Source organism: Pristis pectinata, chromosome 3 (assembly GCF_009764475.1).
Source record: "Pristis pectinata isolate sPriPec2 chromosome 3, sPriPec2.1.pri, whole genome shotgun sequence".
NCBI classification, from domain to species: domain Eukaryota; kingdom Metazoa; phylum Chordata; class Chondrichthyes; order Rhinopristiformes; family Pristidae; genus Pristis; species Pristis pectinata.
Genome location: NC_067407.1, coordinates 22,805,935 through 22,818,982, shown reverse-complemented (window position 1 = coordinate 22,818,982; position 13,048 = coordinate 22,805,935). Strand labels below are relative to the sequence as shown.

At 42.0% G+C, this 13,048-nt stretch overlaps 1 protein-coding gene across 1 annotated transcript; it reads left to right on the top strand.

Annotated features, from left to right (window-relative positions):
- The first annotated feature begins 1,739 nt into the window (after positions 1–1,739).
- ttc22 (tetratricopeptide repeat domain 22) lies at positions 1,740–10,675 on the top strand. Its single transcript, XM_052010624.1, is given in 7 exon segments — positions 1,740–1,797; positions 5,112–5,129; positions 5,132–5,229; positions 8,093–8,254; positions 9,016–9,073; positions 9,076–9,167; positions 10,190–10,675. Coding segments are annotated over 7 exon segments (972 nt in total).
- The last annotated feature ends 2,373 nt before the right edge of the window (positions 10,676–13,048 follow it).

The following is a 13,048-nucleotide window of genomic DNA, read 5'->3' as shown; positions in this document are numbered from 1 at the left end:
TCACTACTGAAGGTAATAATTAGCATTTATGTATTATTAGAAACATCACAAGGCACATCAAGGGACAGGGCAGTTCCATTCAGCTGGAACATGGAGGGAGTAACAACGTGAGTAGTTGCAGCAAAGGAGGGAGTCAGGTCAAGGTGACTGAGGAATGGTGATGGCACCATGGACTCTGTCACGGAGGACTTCCTTTCTGACCTTCATTGGTGCTATTTGGATGACTTGGGGCAGGAACATGTAGAGATTCAGACATGAAACGGTGGAAAGAAGAGCAGGAATTTGGAACCAACAACACGTTGAAGGATTTTCTAGGGGAAAGGGGGGCAGAGGTAGAATGGCTATTTGCCACGACAGAAGAATTAAGAATGGGGATTTGGGGGAGATGAGGTGACGAGGGCAGATTTAAAAGTGAAGACAGAAGCCGAGGATAGGAAGCCACGTACATTATCAGCCGGTGTGGAGCTCTTCAATGGGATTTGAGTGCTCAGTGGTTTAGTCGGGAAAGGGGTGATTCTGTTCAGCGAGGGGGAATAAGAGGAACTACAAGATGTAGTCTTTGGCTGGGCTGCTCCTTTTGAACAGGCAATATTATGATGTGCAAGACAACACATGGACCATTTTACTTCAGTGACTCAATCTGATTCCCCCTTGCTCCTCCCCGTGATCACGTAATGTGAAGGTCTTGTTCTCAACCATTTTCCATGTATACTCTACAGCCTCATCGCCCTCCTCTCAAAAATCTCGCCCCACTCTATTCCATTTGCTTTGAGTTAATCGAGATTAACTAACCCAAATAAACACTATAATAGATCGGGTATTATTTTGTTTGTTTGTCTTCGACTTACCTGGCTTTCTGAGTTCCAAATGGAGCTCCCTGAAATTGTTTCACATCCATTGAGTGTTCAGCGCACGTCAGGTGTGGGCAGTTTCCAGGCGCGATTGAATTACATTGAGCCACTGGTTAATTTCAGGTTGCCTTTGAACAACCAACCCCTGCGCCACGGCTCCTAGCAACCAGGAACGCGCATAATGACAATCAGGCAAGTTATAAAATAATAACCAACTGTAGAGTGTCTCTTCTAATGCTCATTGTGTCAGACAGTGAGCTGGCATCGTGGAAGAGAGATTGTAATCCAGAAGTAATGAACAAAACATCTTTGGTTCTGCTTTTCAATCTTTCCATTAAGTTTGTACAAGGTCTGAAAATTGAGTACGTTGTATCCATAATCACATTGGTAGTTATAGGAAATTGCTGTGTGCAATTTTGGCTGCAAGAACAACATTGGGGAGGGCACTTTAAAAGGCATAAATTGCAGTTTATTTAGTGGGAGAAGTCCGGGCATATTGCAGGTTTCCACACTCGATACAGAATTCTCCAACATTAATACTTTCTGTCTGTATCAGAATTGGGTACTTCTGGCTCAGTTTTGTTTTCTTTTTCTGTTGGTATAGTCTGGCCTGCTGGGCGTGTTCCACGCCTTTGTCAATAGCAGCACATTATACAGACACAAGACTTTTATTAGTTATGTTGTTACTGCTTCTAATAAAAGGAAACAGCACAAAACACTGATATTGTGAAGCTCTTATTACTTTTATTAGTTTACATGTCACATACTTTCCTGTTACTTGCCAGATCCACAGCTGATTAGATCAAGAGATGGAAGGTGAATTGAAGAGTGAAAATAGTGGTGTCCTGCAGCATTAGAGGCCCTACTTTATATTGTTGGTGGAATGAGATGGTGGCAAGGGCTGATAGTAATGACAGAGGTGATCCAGTCAATGAACTTGCATGTGGTACAGAAACAGGAATGAAATAAGTAAACAGTTTATCCTAAAAAGTCTTTGGTGTTGGTATTGGTTTATTATTGTCACTTGTACCGAGGTACAGTGAAAAGCTTGTCTTACAAACCAATTGTACAGGTCAATTCATTACACAGTGCAGTTACATTGAGTTAGTACAAAGTGCATTGATATAGTACAGGTAAAAACAGTAACAGTATAGAGTAAAGTGTCACAGCTACAGAGAGAGTGCAGTGCAATAAGGTGCAAGGTTACAAGAAGGTAGATCGTGAGGTCATAGTCCAGCTCATTGTATAAAGGAACTGTTCAATAGTCTTATCACAGTGGGATAGAAGCTGTCCTTAAGTCTGGTGGTACGTGCCCTCAGGCACCTGTATCTTCTACCCAATGGAAGAGGAGAGAAGAGAGAATGTCTTGGGTGGGTGGGGTCTTTGATTATGTTGGCTGCTTCACCAAGACAACGAGAGGTAAAGACAGAGGAGGGGAGGCTGGTGTCCGTGATGCACTGGGCTGTGTCCACAACTCTCTGTGGTTTCTTGCGGTCCTGGGCAGAGCAGTTGCTGTACCAAGCCATGATACATCCAGATAGGATGCTTTCTATGGTGCATCGGTAAAAGTTGGTGAGAGTCAAAGGGGACAAACCAAATTTCTTTAGCCTCCTGAGGAAGTAGAAGCGCTGGTGAGCTTTCTTGGCCATGGCATCTACGTGATTTGACCAGGACAGGCTGTTGGTGATGTTCACTCCCAGGAACTTGAAGCTCTCAACCCTCTTGACCTCAGCACCATTCATGTAGACATATATTAAAATTTAATTAATATTAATTTAAACTTAAAACATTCCCAATGGTATGATTTTGCAATGTAGGAATCAAAGAGGTAATTTTAACATGAGGTCTCAGTAGAAATTGGGCAAATGTGTAGTTAAAATTGCCCTGTAATTTTATCCAGTGGAGCCCCACTGCCTTCCTTCTGTTATAGGTGAAATGTAAATGATATCTGTAGGTTAAGATCCTCTTGGCTTTGCATTGCTCAAACCTAGAGGAGTTGCCACTCACCTGGACCCCTACAGTTTGTGTTCCTGTTTATAATTGGTCTAAAGCTGTGAGTGCATGATGACTTGGCTATTCCAGGACTTGAGCCCAGTGGAAGACTCTTTAGTTCATTTTCCTTTAAATAGATAACTAATCATATTTCATTTCTAATCGACCATGAATAGAAACATGATCTGCATGTTGTATAAGTGCATTAATACATAGCCAGAATTTCCAGAGTGAGAGAATCTAATGCTGTCTGCCATTAGTTAGACCCACCCTGTCACCTTTAGGGTTCGAAATAATTTTTGCTTCAAGTTGCTGAAAGTGTAGGTTAACGATGTTGCAGTGACTGAAACTGTAAAATGGGAACTGAGTGAACAGGGAAAATAATTCTGTACTTCCTTAGCTCACTAATGTGAAAACAGTGAAATCACAGCATCAGGATTAATTAGTGCAATTTTATATGGGTGTATTCAATGCCAATCAGATACAGAAAGGAAAAAAAATTGTATTGATAAAGAAAACAATCAGATGTGGGCAAAAGAATCTTCAAAACTTAAATCTAACAGAAAATGAATGTATACTTGTAATTGTTTTCAGTGCCAGGAAAGTTATTTGGCAGTAAATTAGCATGGATCACATTGCTCTTCTGAGGCAGTCTCTTGGGATTGAGGATGACTTGCATCTATTCCAGTTTTGTGGTTTCTCAGCTGGTTGATGAGGCCAGTGTGGGAAGCATGGACTCTTCCACAAATGGGGCGAGAGGTGGTGGGCAGTTGGGCGGCTCGTAAGGTGATGCACTTCCTCCGTAGCTTCTGTGTGCTCCCCACGCATGGCCTTGAAATCCTCAATACCATCCAAAATGCTCCTTCTCTACTTTTAGCAGTCATGGGTCAGAGGTTCCTGGAATTTAATGAGTGTGGCATTTCTTCAAAGAGGCTTTGAGAACCTGCTTGAATCTCTGCCTGCTTGCTAATATTTTCCCATGACAGAACTTAAAATAGGGTGTCTGTCTCAGGAGTCTGGTGTCGGACACATGTATGACATGGCCTGCCCAACTTTGTTAGTGAATGTAACTAGAGCCTCAATACTGGTGACGTTGGCTTGAGAGAGGACACCGATGTTAGCTCCATGATTCTGACAGTGAATTTGGAGGGATTTGCAGAGACCGTGTTGGTGTTATTTTTCCAGTGCCTTGAGACGGCTGCTGTAGGTGTTTGAGGATTCAGAACCATATGAGAGGGCAGGGACTGCTGCTGCCTGGAAGACCATGAGCTTTGTGCTAGGTCTGGGACCTTGTTCTTTGAATACCCTTTTCCACAATTGACCAAAGGTTGCGCTGGCACACTGAAGCCAGCGGTGAATCTCATCATCAATGTCTGCCTTTCACTGAGAGGTGGCTCCTGAGATATGGGAACAAGCTCACATTTTCCAGGATCTCATCATGAACCTTTATTGTAAGAGGGCAGTTTGGTACAACAAGGGCAGGTTGCTGGAGGACCTTGCTCTTGTGGATATTGTGTGTAAGGCCATTCCTCTCATGCTTCAGTGAACAAGTCGACAACACCAAGGGGCTCAACCTCCAAGTGAGAGCAAATGTAAACGCTGTCTGCATGCTACAGCTTGAGTGCTGACCTTGGTTATGGAGTGTAGTTGCTGTAGATTGAATAGTTTCCCATTAGTTCTGAAGATTAGCAGCACTCCCACAGGAAGTTTGTAGGAGGTGGAGCCCAACGTCGTGGCAGGAAAGTCTGAGGATATTGTAATAAGGATTCTTAGACTGCAATGATCAAAAGTTAACATTTACTAAGTTTAGTTCATATCAAATGTGCTGATATACCTATTTTATACCATGTAATGCATTTCCTGGTAAGCCAGACAGATAAATGATATTAACCAGCCAGTGAAATGCCACGGTTAGTATTTCACTGGCTGAAGGAACAACAGATCTTTCATACAAACCTTTGGATTTCAGGCATCTGCCCTTGCCTAAAGTTTCTATAGCATCCACCCATTTAAAAAAAAGGTTGGTTCTATTAGCCTCACTATCAGCTTGACAGCAATTAATGGCAAGTGTGTGACATAACTTGTAATACTATGATATATGCAACAACAATGGAAAAATCTAGCTAATGTGTAGTTGTTTGTAATACAAATAACTGTGGCCTGTTATAGAACACTTGTAAAGCAGGATAATTACTTTCTGTTATACCTATGATAGTAAATTATAAGCAACCGGTTTCCATTCTCTGGGTGTTTTTTTTTTCCCCCCAGCTCTTGCTTGGTGCTATCTGCAATAATGCTGGAGCAGAAGGACTCTTTCCCTACTACTCCAATGGCAATTCATGATTGTGGCTACTCTGGGACTGATCCGCTCAACTGTTATGGACAGGTTAATTTTTACCAGAGTTAGGTATGAGAAAATCATTGCTTGAAACATCAATAGCCAACTTATTGATTGGAACAGATGAAAAGAATGCAGCTCATACAACAGAGGGGAAGTTCTTCCTCTGTATGGTACAGGTTCACTGTCTAAAAAGGAAGAATCATTGCGTGATTCAATATGAATTAAAAAAAAGATCAGCATTGAATATGGTTTATGGCCCTAGATGAAGTGTTCATAACAGGATCTTAATTGAAAGGGGGAAATTGGAAATTGTGTTGGATTTTGATATCTATTCTAAAGAAGATTTGGCAACTGAAAAGCATGCACAGTAATTCAGCTCTGAACCAAACTACCCTAGAAAAATTGGCTGATATCAACAGATGTCTCACCACAAAATCAAGCCAGATCAAAGACTCCTTGATATCTAAATGTAAGTATGGCATTTATAGTTTTAAATCTGTTTCTGAGAATTTCTTTTATTTGTTTTAATTAGTGACACTAATGATGTCACTAGATTTTGTTTGGAAAAAGTTTTGTTTTAACCTTCTCATTCCCTCTGCCTCTACTGCATTGCAGTGTGTACCATCTGCAAACTGCACTGCAGTTACTTGGCTTGATTATTTCAACAGCACCTCCTAAAACCACAATCCATTCCATCAAGGAGAACAAGGGCAAAAAGTGCATAGGTACACCCCACCACCTACAGTTTCACCTCCAAGTTCCACATGATCCTGACTTCCTGACACCATTCCTCCATTGTGGCTGGTTCTAGGTCCTGGAACTCCCTCAGCATTTTATGTTTCAGTCAAGTCACCTCTTGCTTTTCTAAAGTCCAGCAGATCCAGCAAGTGGAAGATAATGTGGAGAAATGCTAAATTTTCCTTTTGCCAGGAAAAATAAAAAAAGAAGCCAATTTTCTGAATGGTGTGAGAATACTGAGCTCTAGGATGCAGGGGGATCTGAGTATCCTAGTGCATGATTTGCAAAAGGCTACTTGAAGATGCAACAAAAATTTAGAACTGCCTTCAGACTCTCATTGATTATTGTGAGGGGAACTGAATACAAATGTGTGAGAGCTTGCTTTTGTTATATGGGGAATTGGTGAGATTGTAGCACTGCGTACAATATTGGTCTTTTGATTTAAGGAAGGACATTAATTTCTTCAAAGTAGTTCAGAGAAGGCTTACTAGAGCTAGAATGGGCAGGTTGTTTCTTGAAGAAATGTTGAGCCACTCAAAAATAAATTGTCACCAAAGGGGGATGTGAGTCTTTGAAACTCTGTTCCTCAAACAGCGGTGGTAAGAAGGTCTTTGAATACTTTTAAGGCAGTTGCAGAAAGATACTTGAGAAGCAAGTGGGTAAAAGGTTACTGTGGGTTAATGGCAATGTGGAGTTGAAATTATAATCAGATTAGCCATGATTTTCTTTAATGGAAGAGGAGGCTTGAAGGACCGAGTTGCCTTCTGCTCTGAATTCATCTGACCATATGGCAACTGTCTGTAACAGGTAGAGTTGTATGTCAATACATTTTGTATGACCAGTTTGTGAGTTCTAACACCAATTTTTTTTAATATAAGATATCTTTATTAGTTACATGTACATCAAAATACACAGTGAAATGCATCTTTTTTTGCGTAGAGTTTTCTGGGGGCCGCCTGCTAGTGTCGCCACTCTTCCTGCACCAACATAGCATGCCCACAACTTCCTAACCCGTATGTCTTTGGAATGTGGGAGGAAACCGGAGCACCCGGAGGAAACCCACGCAGATACAGGGAGAATGTACAAATTCCTTACAGACAGTGGCCGGAATTGAACCTGGGTCACTGGCGCTGTAATAACGTTACGCTAACCGCTACACTACCGTGCTTACCCATCTACCGTGCCTGCCCATAGTGGGGTGGAGGGTGGGGAGAAGGGAAGAGTTGTGGGTTTCCCACAAAATGAAATTGACCATGCTTGAAATGGTAATGTGGTAGATTACACCCAAACGGGACAGATGGTTCCCGATGGGGCCACACTTAGTTGAAAGCACCTTCTGACAATTTGCTGCCCTTCTATCAGAGGTGTGAACCCTCTAAGTTACACTCCTCATGGGAGCCAGGTAGTAGCAATACACACCATGGATATGGTGGAGGACAGAGAGGCTGTAGGTGAATGGGAAACGGCATCTAGGGATAATGAAAAAGAACTGAACCTTCTCGTCAGCGAAATGAATGGCAGGATAGAGGTCTTATGTGACAGGGAGGGGCCAGGAGACCCAATAGAGCCCAAGTAATAAGACCCTGGCAGAGGGTGGCCCCAACTGTCTCCTCCAGGTGTGAAGAATCCCCTTTCAATTGTGAAATGCACAACCGAATTTCACAAGGTGACCCAGAACTCCATGGGCATTCATGGTAGAAAAGCATGGGCAAAGATCTTCCCATAGCATGTCACACATCTCAGTGATGACACCTTAGAAAATCTGAGCCTGTGAATAAGTTGCTCGTCAGAGAGTTCCAGGTAGGATGTGGTGTCCTTGAAGACTCTCTGGGAGTAGGCTTTTTGTTGATGGGCAATGCCTACTGCCTCTAGGTCCCCAACCCATCCTGTGTAACCAGTTGTTGCCATAAAGAGGACACAAGGGACTGCAGATGCTGGAATCTGGAGCAACAAACAATCTGCTGGAGAAACTCAGCAGGTTGAGCAGCATCTGCAGTCCCTTGCGTCCTCTTTGAGGGGTTGGGGGGGAAGGATTTGTCCATGTTTTGGGTCAAAACTCTGTATCTGGTTTGCCACAATCCTCTATATCTTTAAAACAGGTAGAAGGTGACTATTAAATGGTTCTTAAAATATACTTATCTAATTTTCTCCTCTTTCATGAATTTTTCAGGCTATTGAAATAGCAAAAACAGATCCATTCATCCTGAATTGGCTTGCCCAAGTCTTTCATTTCCTTGGGAAACAGGACATGGCAATTGGCATTTGTAATAAGGGATTGAATATTCTTCCAGACCCAAAAGCAAACTGGCAAGCTTACAGTACCAGAGCGAAGGTATATGATTCCCAACATTATTTTCCAACTCTTATCAATGCTGATGGGTGTGTGATGGGTAAATGTATAGATGTAGCAAGCCAGACAAGGAGGTACTGACACCTGACGCCATGAGCACCTGACGCCAGGGAAACACCGGACATATCTGGAATTGCCTGGTCTAACTTCACCTCGAAGTGATCACTAACATGATCTACTCTGGGGCTTTAGAGAGGAATTTGACAGAGGAACTACACAACCTCAGAGGTCTCTTCCTTTGCTCTCGAATTTTCTCATCAACCTCCCCCCCCCACCCCCCGGCCTTGACCTTCACTGTTTCAGAAGCCTCCTACAGTCTTATAAGCATCTGCAACTGGATTTAGAGAAGTTGGGGAGTGGGCAAAAACAGCAAATGGAGTTAATGTAGGAATGTGTGAGGTAACAGATAGCTGAAGGCTTGCCTGCCAATTGTCAGGTAAAAGGAGCAATGAAAACACAAGAAATCAAAAATAAAGTTTTGGCAAGACTGCTGGGGTGGATTGGAAATTGGGTTATAAGACTAGAGCAGTTAAAAAATGAGGAAGAGAGATAAAGCAAGGATTTAAGAGAATTTTAAATGAAGTACAGGAAGCTAATATTACACTCTGAGATGAACAAATGGGATAGGATGAGAGTTTACAGAGTGAAGAAGATTTAATTCTGATCTCAGAAGCGAAGTGTGCTCTTGCATTAAGTAGTTTTACTTACACTATTATTTTTACTTATCATATTTCTTTCTCCAGGTTTATATAAAACAATATATTCAAAGCCTTGGGTGTGTTAAGATAGGGCAGAATGGCCTGCAGACAGAGAGCTGCTAACCAGAGAAAAAGCTGATTTGGATTTAATATTGCTTGTCTGCCCCTGTCTGAACATTTACCTGGATATGGGACAGGTGAGCGTTGACTGTGAATGAGAATTAGTATATTTAAGTTTCTTCCAGTTGAGGGAGAGCTGCACCAAGATCAGCGTTGACAGGATCTATTTTATTTCACTCACTGTCTCTTTAAAGCTCTTTATAACCTAATCCATTCAGCATGAGAAAACCAAGTCACAGAGTACTACAGCACAGAAACAGGCCCTTCGGTCCATCTAGTCCATGTCGACCTGATCCTCTGCCTAGTCCCATCTACCTGCACCCGGACCATATCCCTCCAAACCCTTCCCATCCATGTCCCTATCCAAACCTCTCTTAAATGTTACAATTGAACCCACATCTACCACTTCTGCTGGCAGCTCGTTCCACACTCGCACCACCCTCTGAGTGAAGAAGTTTCCCTTCAGATTCCCCTTAAATATTTCACCTTTCACCCTAAACCTATGATCTCTAGTTCTAGTCTCACCCAACCTTAGGGGAAAAAGCCTGCATGCATTCACCCTATCTACATCCTTCATAATTTTGTACACCTCTATAAGATCTCCCCTCATTCTCCTGCCCTCCAGGGAATAAAGTCCTAACCTATTCAACCTTTCTCTGTAACTCAGGTCCTTATGTCCCAGCAACATTCTTATAAATTTTCTCGTCACTCTTTCAAGCTTATTGATATCTTTACTATCTAAGTCGATGGGATATAAAATCAGGTGGATTGTGAGAAGTTCTTAAACCCACCTTGTCTTGCTGGTGAGATAATATAAGCTCAGTGCTTATGGATGCAGTATATTGAGAAACCATAAATTAATGATAAAAAATAATTTGAAGGTAGCCACGGCTGCTGGCTGAGTATGTTATTATGATTAATTAATAGCAGGCAGGAATACTCCTGCAACTCACTACCTTAAAATGATGCCCAGCAAATGCTGCTCATGGACTTTGATCTAATTACAATGTACAGTTTAAATGAACTCCCAGATATCCATTATCCCTGGTAATCTCATTGTCTCTGGTGGGAGAGTAATCTAATTCTGTATTGTTGACAGGTCTGTTACTACATGGGTGTTGACGTGGTACAGGAACTCTGGCCTGTGTATGAAAATGCTCTAAACAGTGCCTTAGTGTTTTTTGCTAAAGCCATGGAATGTGACCCTGGAGACACTTTGCCTGAGATCCACTTCCTGAGAGGGAAATGCTTGCAAGTCAAAGGTGAGGAACACAATGCAGTCAAATGCTTCAAGCAGGCAATCGAACTGGATGATGTAGGCTCCCAGTATCCTGAGAGCTTCCGTTGTCTCATGGAGTTGTTGCTGTCACTGTTCACCCAGGGAAGATCCATTGAGGAGATTGTCTCAGCCTGTTCTATCCACTCTTTCATGTCTTGGAGAACAAAGTATCAAATGAAGAGAGTCAGACAGGAATTGCACACTGTTTATCGGAATCATATCCCAAAGATTTTACAACGCTCCAGGGCTAAGATCATAGCAGGGAAGCTGCAACTGGTAGTTACTGCTGGAAATATTGAGCCCTGAGCACACCTGAGCTAATAAATGCTCAAACAACCAATGAGTTGTGGGAAGACCTTCTCCGCAAGTCCACATAAATGCAGTATTGGAACCCAATGGGCCCATTGTCAATTATACTTGTCTATTGAGGCAGATGAAACAAACTTTGGATGGTCTGAGAGCTAATTATATTCTTATGTTTCCACAATTATTTTACCTCTCTGATGACTGAGCAGCAAAAAGTTTTATGCTTCTGGGATATAATGTGTTCAATCCACCTCAACACTCTGTGTTACATTCAAATTCCATCAATACAAAATCCTGAATAGGTAGAAAGTTAAAATAAAACTTGACCCCCCAGCCTCCCATAGAACGAATCAGCTTCTGATAAAACTGATGCAGCATTGACCAAGTTATGTTATTCACATCTTATGTAGAGAATGGAGTTGAACTGAGACAGAAACAGGCATGGCCTTTACATGCTCAGAGCATGACATGGCACCAAAGTTGCAAAATACAATACCTAGTGTAGAAGATTGCCAAAGGCTACACCGGGATATAGAACAGTTGCAGATATAGGTGGATAAATAGCAAATGGAGTTTAATCTGGCCAAATGTGAGGTGTTGCACTTTGGGAGATCAAATGTAAAGAGACAGTACACTGTTTATGGCAAGATCCTTAACAGTGATGTACAGAGAGATCTTGGGGTCACTGTACCTCAGTACATGTGACAATAATAAACCAATTAACCAAGTCCATAACTCTCTGAAAGTGGCTGCATAGGTTGATAGGACGGCAAAGAAGGCATTTGGCATGCTTGCCTTTATTAGTCGAGGCACTGAGTTCAAAAGTCGGGAAGTTATGTTGTAGCTTTATAAAACTCTAGTCAGGCCACATTGAGAGTATTGCATTCCGTTCTGGTCATCCCATTATAGGAAGGATGTGGAGGCTTTGGAGAGGGTGCAGAAGAGGTTTACCAGGATGCTGCCTGGATTAGAGGGCATGTGCTATAAGGAGAGGTTGAGACAAACTTGGTTTGTTTTCTCTGGAGCGGCAGAGGCTGAGGGAAGGCCTAATAGAGGTTTATAAGATTATGAGAAGCATAAATAGAGAGCTGATATCTTTTTCCCAGGGTCGAAATGTCTAATACTAGAGGGCGTGCATTTAAGACGATGGGGATAAGTTCAAAGGAGATGTGCGGGGCAAATTTTTTACACAGAGAGTGGTGGGTGCCTGCAATGCGCTGCCATGGGTGGTGGTGGAGGCAAATATGATAGGGGCATTCAAGAGGCTCTTAGATAGGCACATCAATGTGCAGAGAATGGAGGGATATGGACATTGTGTAGGCAGAAGGCATTAGTTTAGTTAGGCATTTAATTACTAATTTAATTAGTTCGGCACAACATTGTGGGCCGAAGGGTCTGTTCCTTTGCTGTACTGTTCTATGTGCAATTGTGCACTTTCATCACTAACAAGTCCTTCAAACTTTTGATCAGTTAAGGATTAAAAAGTATGATCCCCAGATGGATGGAGTACCCATACTTTCATCACAACTTTTTAACATTTATTCCTCAGATTTTCCACATACAGAATCCAAATTATGTTATGCTGATGATGTTCCCATGCTAATGCAAAGGACAGATGTGGCAGAACTGTAAAAGGTACTGAATTTTCCCATGAAATGCTTGCTGGCTGCCTCTGCAGCCACCACCTAGAGTTAAGCGTCAATAAATTAGAATTGACATTTTTCTATCTCTATAATCATCACATCATAAGCTCATTGAATATTGGAATGCTGAAATACACCCTTACGAGGATTATGCCCCAGCCTGTCTAGCTGGTAAATTAGATTATTCCCTCTTCTATAAACATTCCTTTCAGAAAATCAGTAGTGAAATCTCTGTGTGGTTGCTACCACACCCAGCTGACATGATACAGGATACTTACTTAAAAGTGCTTAGAAACCCACATTTGCCATGGTACATGTTAGAGAATTTATGGTCCCTAAATCCTCACACTAAAAAAAACTTGACACCATATTTAGCAATGCACTGCAGCTCACAAGTCATGCAGCTTGGACAAGTACTTTGCATATTATTGGGCACCAAAACAAGATAACAGAGCCTAGCACTACTGTGGAAAGAAGGCAAGAGATGACAAAAGTCACTTTCTCCATTGACAGATAACAAAGTTCCTCGGCAGGAGGAGGATAAAACATTCAAAGCTGAAAGCAAAGTTCATAAGCACATTTCCTACTAATTTTACACAGAAATTATTTGGCCATCAGGTCCCCAGCTCCCAAAAGAGCATTCCCATTAGTCCCATTTCCAAAATCCTTGTTTCTTGCTGCATACTCCACTGAGGTCAGGATCAAACCTGGGTCACTTGAACTGTGAGGT